Source organism: Halichoeres trimaculatus, unplaced genomic scaffold, assembly GCF_033239565.1.
Source record: "Halichoeres trimaculatus isolate MK-OKI-2021-1 unplaced genomic scaffold, fHalTri1.1 fHalTri1_scaffold_17, whole genome shotgun sequence".
Lineage (NCBI taxonomy): Eukaryota > Metazoa > Chordata > Actinopteri > Labriformes > Labridae > Halichoeres > Halichoeres trimaculatus.
Window position 1 is genome coordinate 22,827,903 of NW_027437195.1, and position 18,757 is coordinate 22,846,659.

Below are 18,757 nucleotides of genomic sequence, written 5' to 3' on the forward strand. Positions count from 1 at the left end.
TACCCTGTGAGAGCCCCATGGAGGCAGCTGTCTGATCTCCATGGGTACATGTATCCCTATGTGTGTATATGTGTGCTTGTGCGTGTGCGTGTGTGTGTGTGTGTGTGTGTGTGTGTGTGTGTGTGTGTGTGTGTGTGTGTGTGTGTGTGTGTGTGTGTGTGTGTGTGTGTGTGTGCATCTGTGTGTCTGGGTCAGCTGTGACGTGGCGCTGCCTGGAAGTTATGTAAGCATCGGCAGGGTAATGTTATCTGTCCTCGGTGATCCAAGAGCAAGACACTCCCACGACAGCTTCCTCTGCTGCCTCGCCAACACACACACACACACACACACACACACACATGCACACACACACACACACACATGCACACACACAAATCAGAAACACCAAAAACACACACACTACAGATCATGACCTATTGTCAAACCAGAGACATAAATATGAAACAAATTCCCAGGGGGCTTTTAGTCCACAGCTACTAGAGAGACTCAGGAGACAGAATATGGTGCATGATGGGAATTGTAGTGAAGTTAAAATATAGAGCAAAAGAGGAGGGAAGAGACACTCTGTGGTAGCAGGAAATGTGTGAGACATTTTTAAAATAGCACAGCTCACTGTATATATACACATCCTGGATCAGTGTGAAACATGTGATGACACACACACACACACGCACACACATACACAAACACAAACACAGACTTCAGTCTATCTCCGGTGACTCAAGTCCAGTGGACAGCTTTGCCCTGTATGGGCTGAGACTCAGTGATGGAGGAGGAAGTCAGGACTTCCTGCGCTGCCCTGCCCTGGTTAACTACACCACCTCTCTGCACACACACACACATTTACACACATATGGACGTGAACACAAAAATGATCCATTTTACAAACATCCATCTGCATTTGCAACACAGAAACATGCACACATACTTCTTAGCCCGAGTGTGTGTTTTGTGGGACTGTGGGTAATTTGAGCGGGCTGCAGATATGCAAAGGAATGTAAATCATAAGCTTACTGTATGTACATAACTTGAGCGTGAGTGTGTGTGTGTGTGTTTTTGGTATGCGAATATCCTTCCAGATTTCTATCCTCAGTGTTGCATAACACAGTGTCACAGGAGAACAAAGAGAAAGCATTGTCAGCTCTGCCAGCTGATGATCTATCAGCGCCACGATGACCTCATCTTCACGTGACATCAGGATATTAAAGAGAAGGAGAAGAAACAGGCGCTACAATGATGATGAGGCTTGTAAAACCAGCGTTATATTACTGGCTCACTGACAGCGAGGGATCACATTTCAAATTAAGAGTGTGCTCTCGTCTGCACAGACTGAAAAAACTTAGTGCAGACTTCTGAAACAAAGTTCTGATTTCCTTTCTTGTTTGAGAATCATCTGCAACTCTGCTGCCTCTAAAGATAACACCACATTGACAACATCCACTTTATTAATTCTAATTATTAAAGAGGGGGTATTGTGCTTTTTTTTTTAGACTTTATTCTGTCCCACAGGCACCCCCGTGTTAGCTTCACATGGTTTACAGCTAAAAATTAAGCTTAATTTTTTTTTGCCTCTCATTTTAGCTGCTGTCTCTTTAAGGCTCCCTGCTGGTGCCCCTTTAGAGACCTGTCAGAGGGTAGAGCCTTGTGTGAGCCTTGGTGATTGAGGCCCACCCCTCCAACAAGCAGTGAAGAGATCTTTATGCGATGATATCATTATTCCAGCATGTCTCATGATGATTTTGTGCTAATTTTAGAAACGGACCGTTTTTACAGTTTTCAGATTCAGAAATTTCTACAACATATGAGTACATAGCAGTAACATCCTGTATTGTTACTTTAAAACTTTGTTTCAAATATGGAAAAACAGAACACTCTCTCTTTAAAATACAAATAAAAAGACACCTGAGACAATTCAAGAGAGATTTTTCAGCTTATGACTATTTCTTGTAACATAATAATATATTTGTGTGGTTAGATGTTTTTTTATTGAAGTCATTCATCAAATCAATTGTTTCATCTCACGATATGAAGCTCTCAGACTCCTCAGGTCAACACTGGCCCCCAGGTGACCTTAAAGACTTTATTTATTAGGTTTATGTTATGTTATGTAACCTGTATTTTCCCTGTAAGCTTCTCAAGATTGAGTGCTTTGTTATTTCAAACAATATAAAAAGAGCCAAGTTAGCACTTCTGGTACCTTGTCATCTTTTCTTACATCAACATTTAGAATAGTTTAGCTCCTCCGTGTGGGCTACGAGCCCAAATGTGACCAATAAAGCAGCCTAACACATGAGGATAATTTCTGCTTTAATGAAACATTGAAATTTTAGAGATGCTAAACAACCATCCCAGGTGTATGAGATAGCTGTAGGTGCAGTGGAATTCTCCAGGAAGACACTTTCATCAAAGGGTTAAAGAGTTTCTAGGAACAGACCATGAACCCTCTAAACCTTATCCTCTCCTCATCACTGTGTAAACGCAGCTTCAGCATACAGGCCCGGATCTGTTTAATGTATCCCGAGTGCCAGCTCACAGACCTCCACCCAGCCCACATCTCATCCACCCACAGCCTGTCGACCTACTTCTGCTGCTGGGTCTGCTCCAGAGGAGAGCAACGTAACGTCTGGAGGGACACCGAGCCCAGCCGGGCTTTGTTCTCCCCTGATCTTAACATGTACAAACACACACACACACACACACACACACACACACACACACACACACACACACACACACACACACACACACACACACACACACACACACACACACACACAAACACACAAACACACACATTATATAGAAAAACACTCTTTCACAGCCACACACACACACGGTCAAAGAAGTAAAATAAACCAATTTCCAAACCGCCGACCAATGCCCTGATTAACACCTTGGCATATGTGCAGGAACTCTGAAGATGTCATGCTGACATAAGCAAGTACACACACACACACACACATAAAAACACACTTAACTTGTAGGACACAATGACATTAGAAGAGTTTACACTGACAGAAATCATGGTCACCTTGGCAGAAACAACAAATCTGGACACACACACACACACAGTCAATAATGCATTAACAAATTCAGACATAACAACTTGGAACATGCAAACAATCTAACTTTTCCAGTTCAATCCCAGGAGGCTATTCTTGGACTTGCAGATTTAATTGTTTTGAGATTGGTAACCATGCAGCACGCAAAAACACACACATATCCGCACACACACACTGCACGCTGAGACAGACTCTGCTTATCAGTCTTCCTCTTCATGCATGTGCGAGCGTGCATGTGCACATGCAAAAACACACAAGCCAGACACTGATGACTCATTGTATCCATTCACTAATCAACTTCATGGAGAGAAGGAGGAGCGCAAAGAAGGGCAACAGCTGTCCGTGTGTAAACAGACTTAGAGTCTAATGATCATCCTCTTTTTTTTCTTTCTCGCGCTCCCCTCAAATCCTCGAGAGGAAACTAATTCTCAAACCTTGACCCATTAAAGGAGCAGCCCTGCTTTTAGTCCTTTTTGCTCATTTTTTCCCCCTCTGTGCACAAGCTGCTACGTCTGTTCCCAGCTGTACTCCTCTCCCTCTTTCCTCCTCCTCCTCCTCCTATCTCTCCACATGTTAATGTGGGGCATTCCTCGTGTATGAGTCACAGTCTGAACAGCACCGAGTTTGTGTCCACCACACAGAACAGAGCGGAGAAAGTGTGTGCAGGGAGGAAGAAGAAAGACAGGAAGAAGTAGAAGAAGAAGAAGATGGAGAAGAATGTAGGGTTAATGTCAGTGGAAAGGCAGGACTGGAAGTCCAACAATTGCTGGGACTTTCCCCCCACTCCTTAACTCTGCATTCCACTTTTTGTGTATGCATATGTTTATGTGTGTGTGACTGTGTGTGCCTGTGTGTGTGTGGCAGCTCAGGCTAGCAAGGAAGTAAGATACGGTGCAGACTGCATGCAGGAGTGGGAGAAACATGAGGGATATCTAGGTCAAACTGACTTCTCTTCAAGACGGATACCAAAACTTTCCCTCAACCAGTCCCTGCGATCACCCCTCAACCTCCGTGTTTGGGGCCCTCCCATTGACCGACACGCACTCCCACCCCCACCTCAACCAATCAGATCAGAGCTGAAGAGAAAACAGAGGGGCTTCCCTGTGAAATCCAAACACACATGATGTAAACAATCACATGTGTAGTCTGCGCAGCTGTGCAGGAGGCCTCAGGAACCTCAGGCACATGTTGATGTCTGCCTCTGAGGATTAGTCCATGACATCTTTAAGGTCTCATCCAACGAATGTCACATACAGAGCATTCAATATTATTAAAGTTTTAATAATATCGGTAGGTTGAATATCAATGAAAGGACTGGCACAGTTTCTAAAAAGTATGCAAATGGTAACATCATCTGGGTCAATCAATTAATCGTTTTGAGAATACAATAAGATTAAGTTGTAACAAACTTCAAATTTATGCCAAGGTAATCAAATATTTCCATTGGTTAATTGATTTATCATTAGAGCTCTAGAAAACAACTAGAAGATTTTGATAATTGCACTTAACATAAAAGTTAAAAAAGACGAAAAGAGCAGAGATTGAGCACTTATCACAAAACTTTTCAATTTTTCATAATGACCATAAAAGTTCATCATTATTGTATTCCTGGATCGTTTCTTTAAATTGATTAATTGGCGCACACTGCACCATCGATTCATAGATTATCCATTTGAGAGAACAACGAGGGAATGACAACAACAGAAGATGAGATACAAGACTCATGCAGAAGGAATTAATAAGTATATAATACTAGAGGTACAAACCTACAACAGTTTATGAAAACTACATCTGCAGATTGTGATTTTGATTGATTACTTGATCGATTAAATCAATCGAAAAAAATCAATATTGCATATTGCAGGTTAAAGACAACTGTTAAGAAATTGATAGGAAAATAACTTAAAAACAATCTCCTGAAAGAAATTCCTAAATTAATAAACCACCAGGTCTCCTAGAGATGTTTTAGGCCTAAATCACACGAATATGGATATTTTTTTGATCGGATATCTTTGTCCTTGTTTAAAAATAAATCTCTGTCACACACCACAGAACTATCTCTGTCCATACGAAGAGGCCAAACTGAAAATGATTGCCTCTGAAGCCTGCAATGCCATGCCTGGCTGATAAGTGGCAGGTTAGCAAAATGTGAAAACCATAGAAGAAGAACGTCATGAGTATGTGCAGTCACTCAACTGTATATTTTTCTTTTCACTTTTTCATCCGTTTTTAAAAATCTCCGTTTATGTGGGTGAAATCACCGTGTTTGTGTGGTTGAGAGGCCCAAATGGACAGAAAATGTGCGTTTAGGAATATATCCATATACGTGTGGTTCAGGCCTGGCTAGAGGCTGCGGCTGCTGCTGGTGGGGCTGGAGTTGTCTGACTGAACAGCAGCCGGGTCAGTCTCACCCGGCGCCGGTATCCTGTCCTGAACTCCATCCACAGACTTTACAAAATAGACTCCATCATATCAATCCTCCTGTCCATGAATGGGCACCACACCTACGCATTTTTGTGACCGATGTAGAAACAAAGTCCCGTCTTGTCAGCTGCGCAAAACGAATCCGTGCACGAAAGCTAACGAAAGCTAGTGGACACAATGTCCTGTTAAGTTAGTATTTCTGCATCCATCCATCCAAACAACATCTTAACGGATGGTCAAATTAAATAATACTTTGAAAGAAACAAAATGAACACAACCCCAAATGCGCGATCTGACTCATGACAACCTGTGATTCACATTCGCTCGAAGCAGAGTGAAGGAATGCGAGTCCCTTTCGTTACATCAAATGACGTGATGCTGAAAAAAGAGCGTTTTAAACAGTTATACTGAAAACAGACACTTCTTCCTCCTAATTTGTGCCTTTTTTGATGAATAACATACAAAATCAGTGATTGACTTAATCTACTGCCATTCTCAGATCATGATAAGTGTTTAAAAAAAAAAAACCTGCAATATGCCCTTTAATTTTTTAATAGATTCAAAGGATGGAGAAGCATTATTGTTATTCAACAACTTCTTTTAGTTTAAGTGAAAAAATAACTGCAAAATGCAAATCAAAAATAATCTGTATGAGGGATTATGAGATTGAAAAAAAATACTGCGAGGTAGAAACAGAGAGAGGGGACACATGGAAGCTACGGAGGAAGTGGAGGAGGTTAGAAAAAGAGAGAAAGGAGGAGGAGGAGAAGTGAAGGGCGGAGAGAAGGAGAAGTGCTCCAGCTGTACCCTGAGCTTCAAGGGAGCCAAGAATTCATCCCTGGAAAAGCTCTCTTTCTCTCACTCTTTCTGGAAAATTCTGCGAGCCCTCTTCTCTCCACAGCTGCTGTTCACACACAGCCTTACATATGAAGACAGACACAGTATTTTACAGATTTTCTGCCCCCCTTCCCCTCACCCTCCACCCCTGAGTTGCCCCTAAATGGGCCAGTCCCCACAGCAAACACAGCTTCTCCTTGGAGCTGGCAGCGCAGACCAAGTCAGCAGAGCAGGGGTGGCTGGGGTCATCACCAAGAGGAAGTGGCCTCGCCCGGAATGCATGGTTGCAGACACGACCAGACATGTAGCGTCTTATTCTCCTGCTCCTGCTCTATTCCTCCTTTTTTCCTCCCTTTTTCTGTCTCTCCTCTCCTTATTTACCTTTCTTTATTCTATCCTTTCATTTCCACTTCACTTGTTTCTCCCTCCTTTCTTCCTCTGCCTCCTCATGCCCTGCTGCGTGAGGGCATTGAGTTTGCACGTTAGCACTGGGCAGGGCATACAACAACAATCAACTCTCTCTATGCACCACACACTTTTACACACACACACACACACTTTTGCACACAAAAGTCAAGTTGTTAACCACCCTCTCTGTCCCTTTGTTTCTAACATTTGAGTGGAAAAGGCTGGAAAAAGAAATGAAAACACAGGTATGCGCACACACAAATTGTGCCCACAGGGAACGCATTCCAGTACACACCACCTGGAGTTAGAGTCCGTTCCCATGGAGACTAGTTTCCCCAAATCCAATGGGACATAACACCAAATTAAGACACACAAACTCACAATAAACACACCTCATGAGCGGAGTTTACCCAGGGAGTGAAAACCTGAAGGAAAGTTTTCTGTAAAACGGCTCCACCGTGTACAAAGACATATACATCTAGACGTCACATGTAACACACTCATTATGTTGTATTTTCTCTAGCATCTACAAAGATAAAGACCAAGCATCCGTCAACACAAATAATTAGACCAAAGGAAGAAGAGAAACGTGCCCTGGCAAAACCTTTGATATGGTTTCCTGCCAGACAGACAGCAAACATGACCAAGCTGGTAGATTAAAACTGATGGCTGGTGTGTTTGGGGAACATTCTGGAAATGCAAGGAAGGGAATATCCACCAGTGTGATATCAGTGTGGTGATCCCATCCTTAAAGCTCCACTGGTGTTTCTTTACGGTTTAAAGGTATTAGCTTTAATATGCTGAATAAAACTCAAAGACAACTGTTCTTTCGTTAAAACCAAGTGTCATCTTTGAAATCAGCCTCCAACCCAACTCCTGTTATGTTGCTGTGTATTTTTTTCACTGATACTTGATCTGTTCTGTACCCCAGTGGTGTAGACAGAAATTAACCTGCACCAGGGCATAAAGAAACCATAGACTGTATAAAACATGGACGTAGTCTTGCCGACGTCACCCGTTTGTTTCTGAAACGGAAAATGAAGCACATCAGCTATATTGGTAGTGGCAAGGGCTTCGCCTACAGCCATAGGGCACCTGTCGGTCATGTGACCCTCAGCTGTGCCTCTTATTGGGGGAGCTTGCGATCTTAATATCCTCTGAACGGAGTTAGAAAAAAATTCACCCCCCGTACAGTGGGAGCCGGTAGTAAAATTAGCGACACAGACAGGACACTTTTTTTTTTTTTTAAACCAGGCTGTAAATAGGTTAATTTCTGCTTTGAAAAAGTCTTTTTTTGGCTTGGTGTGTATGTGACTTCTGCTACTTCCGGAGCCAGCCTCAAGCGAACACACGAGAAACAGCAGATTTTAGCACTTCAGCATTGTCTCATAATCTTAGACCGGAGGTTCCCGCTTGGAAGAAACATGGGTGGGCCATACAATCGATTTCATTAATCGCATTTAGTGTTGCAGTAGACCCATAGATTCCCCTCTGCATGTTTTCATCTGTGATGTGAAGCAAAGACAGTTGGACTGACAGAACAAACAAAAAGAGGCAGCTTGATTGGCTGGGTTTAGGCAGGAAGTGGGCGTGTCTCGGCCCAGCCAGTCAAACCCATAGATGCGTGGCTGCTGTACTCCATAGGTCTTTGCTGCTGCGCGCCCTGTTTCAGCTTTTCCTATATGTACATAAGGAGAAGGGAGATGTGCTCTCCCTACCTCAACTTCTGGCATTACAGGCACATGGAAGGGTAGGGAGCTACGGTATAGATCATGATGAAACAATCAACTTATAAAGACAAGTAGGGATACACTTATCCAACTTATACCCGGGCTTTGGTATCAACTGATACCGATACCAATCTGATACCAGTGTTAAATAATAACCTACATGCCCTACTGTGGGATAAGACTGGTAATGTTTTGGGTAAAAGGCAAAAAAAATTGTATATTGGATTACTAAAGTTAATATTTGTTTAAACTTTGAAGTATTGAAATGTTTACCAGCAAAAAAATTCAGAATGTACTCAAGTTTTTTTCAAATGTAAACATTTAAACCCTGTTGACTGGTAATGCAGCAGAGGCAGCAGTTCAATCAAGTAGCAAAGAGCACTGGTAAAAACAAAAAACAAAAAAACAATCCAGTGATACTAATCCAGCTTTGAGGGGCGCTGAAACACTGATAACCAATAGCACGATCCGTTTTGATGGATCCCTAAGGACAAGGGAATTGCACAACTGCTTTGGCTTTTCATGTATGTTCACAAAAGAGAAAAGAATTGTGCTCTCCCTGCCTCAACTTCTGGCATTCCACATAGAAACATGGAAGGGCAGGGAGCCCCCAGAACTGTGCATTACCGTGACAACACAGGCAGCAAAGCTTTCCTCTTAATGCATGAATTCTAACCCCCTGTCTGTTCCACACTGTCCCCTAAAGGTGGGACTTGGATTTTGAGGCAGGTAAAATTTCCAAAACAAGCTCCTCTGATTATAAGCAACAAAACTGTGTTCCTCAAACATTAGTCCTCTTTAAGCGCTACTGAGAAAAGTGTATTTGTATCTCCTCCCTCATCTTGTTTACAGCCACCTGGCCTTCCATAAACAAGAGCCATGAGGCCTCCATTTCCATCTGCATCAAAGGACTCCATGTCGTAGCACAGGCTCCAGCAGAAGGCTTGAGTAAAAAGATCCTCAGCGCTAGCGTTGTCCAGCCAGCTGAGACAAACACTGAGGCAGGAAGACACACAGATACGGTAAAGGAGAAAGGGATGGTGATGAAGGAGGCTAAGAGAGATTCCTTTTTGAGTTATTGACATTTTTCTTTGCTCAATTAGTTCCTCCTACTGTCAGAACAACAAATTTTTGCAGAAACGCTAGCTGAATTTGCTATTTTTTAAGCCTGAATTACTTTACTGGATAAAGATAACCCTGAAAAAATCCTTCTCAACTCTCTGCATACTATATCTACATGTTTATATCTATACTAGCAAACTTTTCCATATAATAATTCATTTTTCATAACATTAGGATTTTGTAAATGTTCCACAATGTATACAAACATGTTATTTTTACTTGGCTGTCCATAATAAACTGTCCTCCTTTGTAAATTTATGAGGCTAATTTGAGAATCTGAGGATAAAAAGACACTAAAAATGTCTGGTACAGTCGTTGACGTCTGTCTGGATGTGTTTCAATGCAGCATCCACTCACTTTTGTATTTTCACTGTGGAGTATCAGTCTGATAAAAGACTTCCACCTGATGCATCCAGCCATCCATCCAAGCCATCGAGCAGAAATGAGGTAAGTGAACCGTCCTTAATAACAGCCGACCTCATCGATTTTAGGAGCACAGAGGAGTTATGAAACAGCAGCGTGGGGATGCAGCCACAGAAAGAGACAGAAAGCAACAATGAGGGAGACACAAAGACAGAGAGAGCACAACAACAACAACACACATCTGCTGCTAAAACACGAAACAGACCACGACATGATTCACACTCCGCTCCGTCCACATGAGAGACACGCAAAGGAACACAAGCAAACAGCTGGTGCCGAGGCCACAGATGGCGTCCACTACGGCAAGTCCTTCAACCACATCCCAGGCTGGCTTAGCTGGACTGCATTTCCCAAGATGCCTTAGTAGTCATGATGATTTTGACTGATACTCACTCTGTTATGTGCCCCTTTGATGAAGTAGGGTGTGCTCTCCCCACCTGTGACTTTAGCATTCCACATAAGCACATGGGAGAGCAGGGAGTTGTTACCATAGCAATGATCTTAACTTATTGTTTGCAAATAGCATTCAATGCCATTATCAGTATTGGGACTGCATCTGTGTTGTCATTATAGCAGGTTAGTGCAGTGATATCTGTATCAGTATTTGAATTGATGGTGGAAGAAGGTCTCTGTTTCGATTCACCTGATGGATAGATGCCTTTCAGTGTGGGGTTTTCATGTTTTCAATGTGCATGAGTGGGCTCTTTCCGGCTTCCCACCCACAAACCAAAAACACGCTCATGAGCATGTGCGTGAATTTGTCCTGACATGTTAGCCCTGTGACAGGCTGGCAACCAATGGGAGCTGGAATAGGCTCCAGCCTTTGCAGTTCAGAAGTGGAAGAGTGGTCAAGATGATGTTTGGATGATAAATTCAACAACAACAATAACAATAACAGCATAGTTAACTATGTGTGTGTACAGCATACAAGGCCATAGTCAGCTTTGCTCTACCAAGACAAAAGTTTAAACCTTCGTCTGACAAATAGTTTGGATTTCTATTGATCACATCCTGCCGGCAGGTCACTGCTTCCTTCTCCTCACCCCCTGGCCTCATCATCCCTCATAAAAGTCCAACAGAGAGCAAACAACACAGTAAACCAACACAGCCTTGTAAAACACACACACACACACACACATGCACACACACACACACATGCACACACACTCGCATTCCATAGCAGGGTGCTCTAACACACCCTCCAGAGTCTTGTCCTTTGATGTGAGTGTGGGAAAGCTCAGGGGAATGGTCTTAGTGGGGGGAGGGGGAGAGAAAGGGGGGGGGAAGGCGGGGGGAGAGTGTATACATGAGAGCAACAGGGTGAGAGATAGACGGGGGGCCGAGTGGAAGCTGACCCCCCGGAGCATGGAGAGGTCAGGCTGTTTAAACAGGAGATGGAGACATGCAGACACACTCACACACACACACACACATCAGAGTGCATGCTAATTAGCACTGTGATACAGGAAGGACTGTGGATACAGAAACACTAATTCAGAGCCCCAAAACCGGGTCAAGAAACACCTAGGCCCTGTTTACACGACAAGGGTTCACCCCGAATGCAAAAAGCAGAGAAAAAATTTGCGGGAAACTTTTGCAAACCTTTGAAAATGGCCTCCAGAGTGAAATTTTTCTGAAACGCTGCCAACACCGTTGCCGTGAAAACAGTAAGCCACAGCGGAATCTGGTGACTGTCTTTAAGCAAAATGTGCATTTGTTGCTCCACTTGTGCACTTAGGCCCCGTTTACACGACATTTTATCTGAAAACGCACAAACGCAGTGAAAAAAATCTGCGTTTACACAGAAACGCTGATGGACTAAAAACGCTGTAGTAAGCATGCCAGGCCTGTAGGTGGTGCTATAACTGTCTTGTCCAGAAGCCGCTTTTGGGAGACCTCCACCGAAGTAGAGTTGAGTCGGTCATCTGGTGTACTGGTGAATGCTAAGTTAAAAAGTGGAGCAACAGATGCACATTTTGTTGAAAGACAGTTAGCAGATATAGCAGATTGAGCAGCACAAGCACAACATGGCAGTTCGTGACGATCGTAACAACCTGTTGCATGCACGTGCGCGAGGCGGAGTGTGACGTCAGTGTTTCCACTGAAAACGCCGGCTTACTGTTTACACGGCAACGGTGTCGGCAGCCTTTCAGAAAAAAACCCACACTGGAGTCTGTTTTCAAAAGTTTGCGTTTTAGGTCGGCTGAAACGCAACAAAACTTTTGCGTTGCACCCTAAAACCTTTAGTATTCCCCAATAACCAGAAGATCGGCTCAACTCTACTTCAATGGATCTCTACTAAAAGCAGCTCCTGAACAAGACAGTTATAGCACCAACTACAGGCCTGGCATGCTTACTACAGTGTTTTCAGTCCCTCAGCGTTTCGATGTAAACGCAGATTTTTTTCACTATGTTTTAGCGTTTTCAGATGAAACTTTGTCAGGTTAACAGGGCCTGCGTTTGCATGAAAACGCTGAGGGTCTGAAAATGCTGTAGTAAGCATGCCAGGCCTGTAGGTGGCGCTATAACTGTCTTGTCCAGAAGCAGCTTTTGGTAGATCTCCACCAAAGAAGGGTTGAGCCGATCATCTGGTGTTTTGGGGAATACTAAGAGCAAAAGTTGAGCAACAGATGCACATTTTGTATGAAGACAGTCAGCAGATTCAAAGCTTGCATCTTAGGTCGGCTAAAATGAAGTTTCCGTGTAAACGAGATGCTGAAATGCAACAATGTTGTCATGTAAACAGCCCCCTAGGAAGACTGATCGATAAGTTCGCAAAGAAACCACATAACTGAGACAGAGCCCCAGATTTCGTCTCTAAAAGGAGAGACCTAAATGTGAAGGGTGCAGCTCAAAAAAGGGTTTCTGCACCCTGAGGTTATGGAATTTGTTGAGGGTAATTAAATTCTATGTAAACTTTCAGTCCAAATAAAGGAGCATAATTAAGCCAGGCGAATTCAGCAGTGATGTGGCTAAAAGGCAGAAGTTCCAACAAACACAATCATCTCCTTGTGCTGTCAGGTTTGACTTGAAGAGAATAGATGAAGAGGAGAAGAAAGGAGAGAAAAACAAGAGGAGGAGGAGGAGGAGGAGGCTGAAGGTCTGTATGAAAGAATCTCTTTGGCTGCCGTCGGTGTCTCCAGGCTGGTTCTGCCTTGGCACAGCGTCTATGTGTGTGTGTGTGTGTGTTTGCATGCATGCACCGCAGTACAGCAGCTAAACAGAGGTTACTTTATATAAAAGCTGGGTCCTGCTTGTGCCCTGAGGTCTCTGTAATCTCACTCGCCGTCACACACACACACACACACACACACACACAGAACGAGAGAACGCGGCGCTCTGAGGTCTGAGTAATCACACCGAGTCTCTGTCTAAGGAGCGACTCAGTTCGCCTTCATAACACACTGCCACACTCCACCTCTCATTAAACCCAGTGACCTCCTCCACACACACAAACAGAGCAGGAGTTTCTGTGTGTGTGGCCCTCCACATTAATAATATGTGCATTCAAACATGACCCTGAAACCCCCGGCCGCCCGTCCAATTAACTGTAGCAAAAAAGCACCAAAAACAGCGCTGAGACACAGATGCACACTGTGCTTCAGAGGCTAAATTCTGCATGCTAGTGCACACAAGCAGCCACACAAATAAACAGACAACCACCAGACTCCAGTGAGGTCAAGACTGAGTGTGTTTCTTTCTGGTTTTTGCTGATGTGTGTGTCTGTGCAGAAACTTTTTCCCTGTGTCTCCTCATTCGCTGATCCCTATCTGCAGATTTATTGTGCACTCTATCGGCACATCTTTGCATCCGTCCATCCCATCATGCACTGTTTCTATCTGGGATTATCTGTGCCTGCGAGGCCTGCCAGGGTCGATCCCACTGATTTCAGGGAAAAATTGAATTACACGGCGGGCAGAGAAAAGGAGGCGGGCTGTAATTAGTTACAACATAGAGCATAAGGGGTTGGCGGCGGCGGCGGCGGTGGTTGAGTCTTTTTTTTTTCCAAAGAGGGAATCAGAATCTGAGCCAAAAGCTTCGCACAGAGGGCAACAGAAAGAGAGTGGGAGAAGAAGCAGGAGACAGACAGACAGACAGAGGGAGGGAAGAAAACAAAGGCGCCCTTTCAACTCGCTCTGCTGACATCATCAAAGTGAGACGCGATTCCACAAGAGCTGGGGAATTCCCGTGCTGCTGCCACCTCCTTCGTCTTTAAGAGCCGCTAAGTGGATTACATTTCCAGGCTTTTCATGTGCTGATATCAGATTCCCACAGGGTGAGAATATGGCTGCTGTCCTAATCTGTCACTGACTTTAGTGTCCACCTATAGGAGTTAGGAACAGCGTGCTTCGATGCATGCGTTTTCCTTTACCTCCTCCTCGCTGCTTCATTATTGATTGCTCTCTACAACATCAATACAGGACAATTCTTGTGTTTCTGCCTGTATGTACAAAATCAATGTCTATCCAACACACTTTCTTATATGAAAAAGGCCACAAAGAATCACAAACCTGCAGAAAAACATCTTTAAACCAAACCTAACCTATTCTGAAATTTTGATTAGCTTGGTGACTGGAGGTCATTAGTTCAAAATCCTGGTCTGTGCAAAAATATGGAAACTGGGACAAGTCGTTGAAGAGATACTGTTCCACTTAACATCTTAGCGCAACTCTTACAATAAAATCTCTCTAACAGTGAATTTCCAGAGAACCAACATTGTGCACGCATGTGCTCTTGACTTAAACAATAGATTTCTCTTCTGAGATTAAGTGAGCATGTCCTCTTCCTCTTTCAACCCTTCATGACCTACCATACAAGTCTTTTAGAGCAAATCTCTACATTTTTAAATGCTGCACTGTAATTTTTTGTATCAAACTTTTGCTATACATCAATACAACCAGTGGCCTGCACAGACTACACAGTAAAACTGAAATCTTATCATGTGATTTTCTTTTATTTTTAGTAGAAAACGCCTTTTTAAACCTAATATGAGCCATATTCAACTGACCAGTCTGGAAAAACGTCTTATTTCAAGTTATTTAAAGCCAAAAGTGAGGTTTGAATTGCTTATAACAAGTAAACAAAAATCTGCTAATGGAACAAGAGAAAAGTTACTTGTATTGAGACATTATTTTAGTTTCAGGTAAATTTTCCAGAAAAATTTTCTTGCTACATTGGAAGATTTTTTTTTTACTTGTTGCAAGCCACTCAGACCTCATTTCTGTCTTTAAATAACTGGAAACGAGACATTTTTTGAACTGATAAGTTGAAAGTGGCTCATGTTGAGCATAAAAAGACAATTTTTACTTAAAATAAGACAAAAACACTTGATAAGATTTCAGTTTTTGCAGTGTATTTGTAGGTCTGATTTTCAATAGAAAATGCTGTTTTAGACTTTATATGAGCCACAACTGACCAGTCCAAGCATGTCTTATTTCAAGTTGTTTAAAGATAAAAATTGGGTCTGAATTGCTTGTAACAAGTAAAAAAATCTGCTAATGGAACAAGAGAAAAGTTACTTGTTTTAAAACATTATATTAAGCTTTTTCTAATTTCTCTTGTTCTACTGGCATATTTCTTTAACTTGTTACAAGCAATTCAGACCTCATTTTTTGTCTTTAAATAACTCAAACAAGACACTTTCCTCAACTAACGAGTTGAAAATGGCTCATATCAAGTATTACAATACAATTTTTACTTAATATAAGACAAAAAACCTTGACAAGATTTCTCTTTTTTTGCAGTGTACAGTAAAGGCACTTAAGCATATTTTTTTCCACCCAAGAGAGCACCTCAGTGTGCTTTGCTATCTAGGAAAGCACTTAAACGTGCATTTTGACTCCCAAGAGGGCACTTTAGCATGTTTTCAACAATTGGGCCAGAAATTGGAGGTCTATTTTTGAACAAAAATGAACACATATGGTGAAACAGAAAAGTTTGATCTATTTTTGACATTTCAGTGCTGCCACAAGATTTTCGTGGTGACTTAACCAGGATAATGGCGGTATCAGTGTCAGCAGTGAAATGTAGGAACCGGAGCAACATGCTTACATAGGCAGTCCGATTTTCTACCAATTGGGCTAATTGACCGTCTTGGGTTTGTTTTTGTCTCCCCCACTGCTATTGCAGGGGTCGGGGGCTCTTACATGGTGCTAATTCAAAGCAGGATATCTAGTTCTTCTGTATCTGTTTAACTGTCGCCGGTAGAAATTGAGAAAGACTGGAGGAGAAAGTGGCCTGAAGGTGTGTACATGTTAAGCTCCCTATACGTGTTTACATGCTGTGTCATTTGTGTTCAGCACAGCGCTGTGACAGAGCTGCCACGTGTGAAATGAAAAAATAAATGAGAACTCAGTGAAAGTGGAATCATCAGGTTTCATGTTGGACACATTAACATCATGTGTGCATGAGCAGACAGGGATGAGTGTTTTAAAGTGACACACATCAGGCAGACACGATGATTCAATAACACATGAAGAAGACTGACCCTGGATGCATTGTAGTGAGCCGTCCTCTGCCCGGATGGTAAACGTCTCCCCTGGGTTCACCTGCACCAGAATCACCTACACACACACACACACACACACAAACACACACACAAATCAGATTAATGAAGCAATACAGGAACAGCTGTCACATGTAATATTTTAAACATACATCCATCTTCAACAATCACAAAACATGACAGGCTGTCTCCTCTCTGGACAGCCAATCCGCTCTTAGAGGTGACATAACACACAGTAACCATCGGATCCGGGAGTAGGGCGTACACACAGAGTTCACACACATGTGAGGGAGGTGTTAGGTAAGCTAATGGAGAGACAATGCAGCTGTCTCACACACCCTGATGGAAAAAAGACCCAAACTGGAAGCCTCAACAACCAGATTACACATTAAAAAATACACATTAAGTAGTTTGAAAATAAATATGAGAATAAAAATTACACACACACACACACACACACACACACACACACACCTATTTAAATAATGTGTCACTGTTCTGATTTCTAAGTGCATCCTTCTGCCAGAGAGAAGAGCACATGCAGCTTACCGTCATATTCTCCGCATACAGATTGTTGAGAGTATACACATGGCTGTAGACATGAAATAGGTGACCCTCCATTACACACACACATACACACATGTATTCACACACGCACACACACACACATGCAGACACACACAGGCGTGAGCACAGCCCTGTCTATGCTCCACAGGTGTGCCGTTGTAAAATCCTCATGTCCTGCGCTCCTCCTGTAGTGTCTGCATGCTCTCCCATCTCCGCGCTAACCTGCTCCTCTCCTCATCTCACACACACACACACACACACGCACGGATGCACGCACGCGCAGACATACACGCTTCCTGCTCTGTCTGCTGCAGCGGCTGCAGTTGCTATGGGAACCCCAGCATAGTACAGGGTGACCCATGTTTCTCAAGGACTGAGAAAACCCCCATCACAGACCATGTGGGTGTGTGTGTGAGTTTGTACTGTCTGTATATGCCGTGTTCTGAACTTATAAAATTCTTAATAAGGGTGGATGTTTTATGGTCATGTAGCAGAGTGGCTGCTGCAGTCAGCTCAAGGTGTTTGACATTCAAAAATCGGTGATAAAAAAAAGTGTAGATGAAATTTTCAGACCCATAACACCTGATAAAAACAAAACAAGAGCCATGAAAAAATGTATGTAATGTATTTGTACTATTAAGATTTTCTTAATTATTGGATTGTGAAATTGTTTTTTGGAAGCGTAAAGTCACAGTGTGAGAACTCAGCAGGATTTTCACTCCAAGCAACTGGATAACTGTGATGATGTCACCACTGTGCAACAAGTGCAAACCCAGAAGTGCAATAGATGAATGGATGAATAAAACATGTATGGTATAATAGGATGAATCACTTCCAGGATAGAAACATAGAAGATGTCTGCATGTTTGACAAGAAAGTAAACGTGGCAGACAGGAAACAAAAGTAGTGGCTTAAATTTATCCTCAAAATGAGGATAACCATGACGTGCGTGATACGTGAGTTTGATGCTCTGGACCTGTCACTAACAGGGTGGTTGTGAAATGACTCTTAAAACTATAAACAATTCAAAATGCATATTTTTTCCATCGCTGTAAAATATAAACAAATATAGGGGTTACATTTATAGATATACAAGCAAACAGGAAATGATTGATCTGTTTTTCATATTTAAGTATCTTAAGTCCCTTAATGTCTGTGTTTGGATTGGCCTGTTAGTGTACTCCAACAGCAGGATGTTGCAGGTCTTTGGCACCACTATTTGGAGGTCAAGCGCTGAAAAGTGTGGAACCCGTGCTCTACAACAATGAAGTTTCAGTTTATTCAATAAGAGCTTTTAGCCATAAGTGTCTCTCACAAATGATTTTAGTTTTGTATTAAAGAAAAACTAAGTCTTTGATCAGTAATGTTTCAAATTTTGTCAGAACAAGATGCATTTAGGAGGATTCCTTCTGTTTTAAGAGCTTTTAACTACTGACACGTTTGTCTGAAAGTCACCAGTTAACACATTCACTCTTTAAAGTGGCTGTGAGAACTATTAAAGGGGAGGCAAGTGTTTTCCTATGATAAAAACTCTGTTTCCCATGAGCACTTGGACCCACTGTTGTAAGGACTTGAAGCTTGCCAAAGTGTGTGTTTGTTTGAGGCAAATGAATGGAGAGCAGATCTTCTTTAAAACTATTTTTCTTTGTTCAAGACAACTTTTTTGCAGGACACGAAGC

The 18,757-nt window shown here is 42.6% G+C and overlaps 1 protein-coding gene across 2 annotated transcripts in view; it reads right to left on the reverse strand.

The window, feature by feature from the left end:
* The window catches only part of fndc3ba (fibronectin type III domain containing 3Ba), a 122,915-nt gene that overhangs the window by 67,448 nt on the left and 36,710 nt on the right, over positions 1-18,757 (reverse strand). The window contains exons 1-2 of one of the 2 annotated variants that reach the window (XM_074692058.1): positions 17,061-17,309; positions 16,494-16,569 (exon numbers count right to left, since the gene is read on the reverse strand). In XM_074692058.1, the coding sequence (XP_074548159.1) occupies positions 16,494-16,569; positions 17,061-17,153 (169 nt within the window). In that variant the 5' untranslated portion in view covers positions 17,154-17,309. Of the gene's footprint in view, positions 1-16,493; positions 16,570-17,060; positions 17,310-18,757 lie in introns of those variants that run through there. The other variant, XM_074692057.1, reaches the window with a different exon arrangement.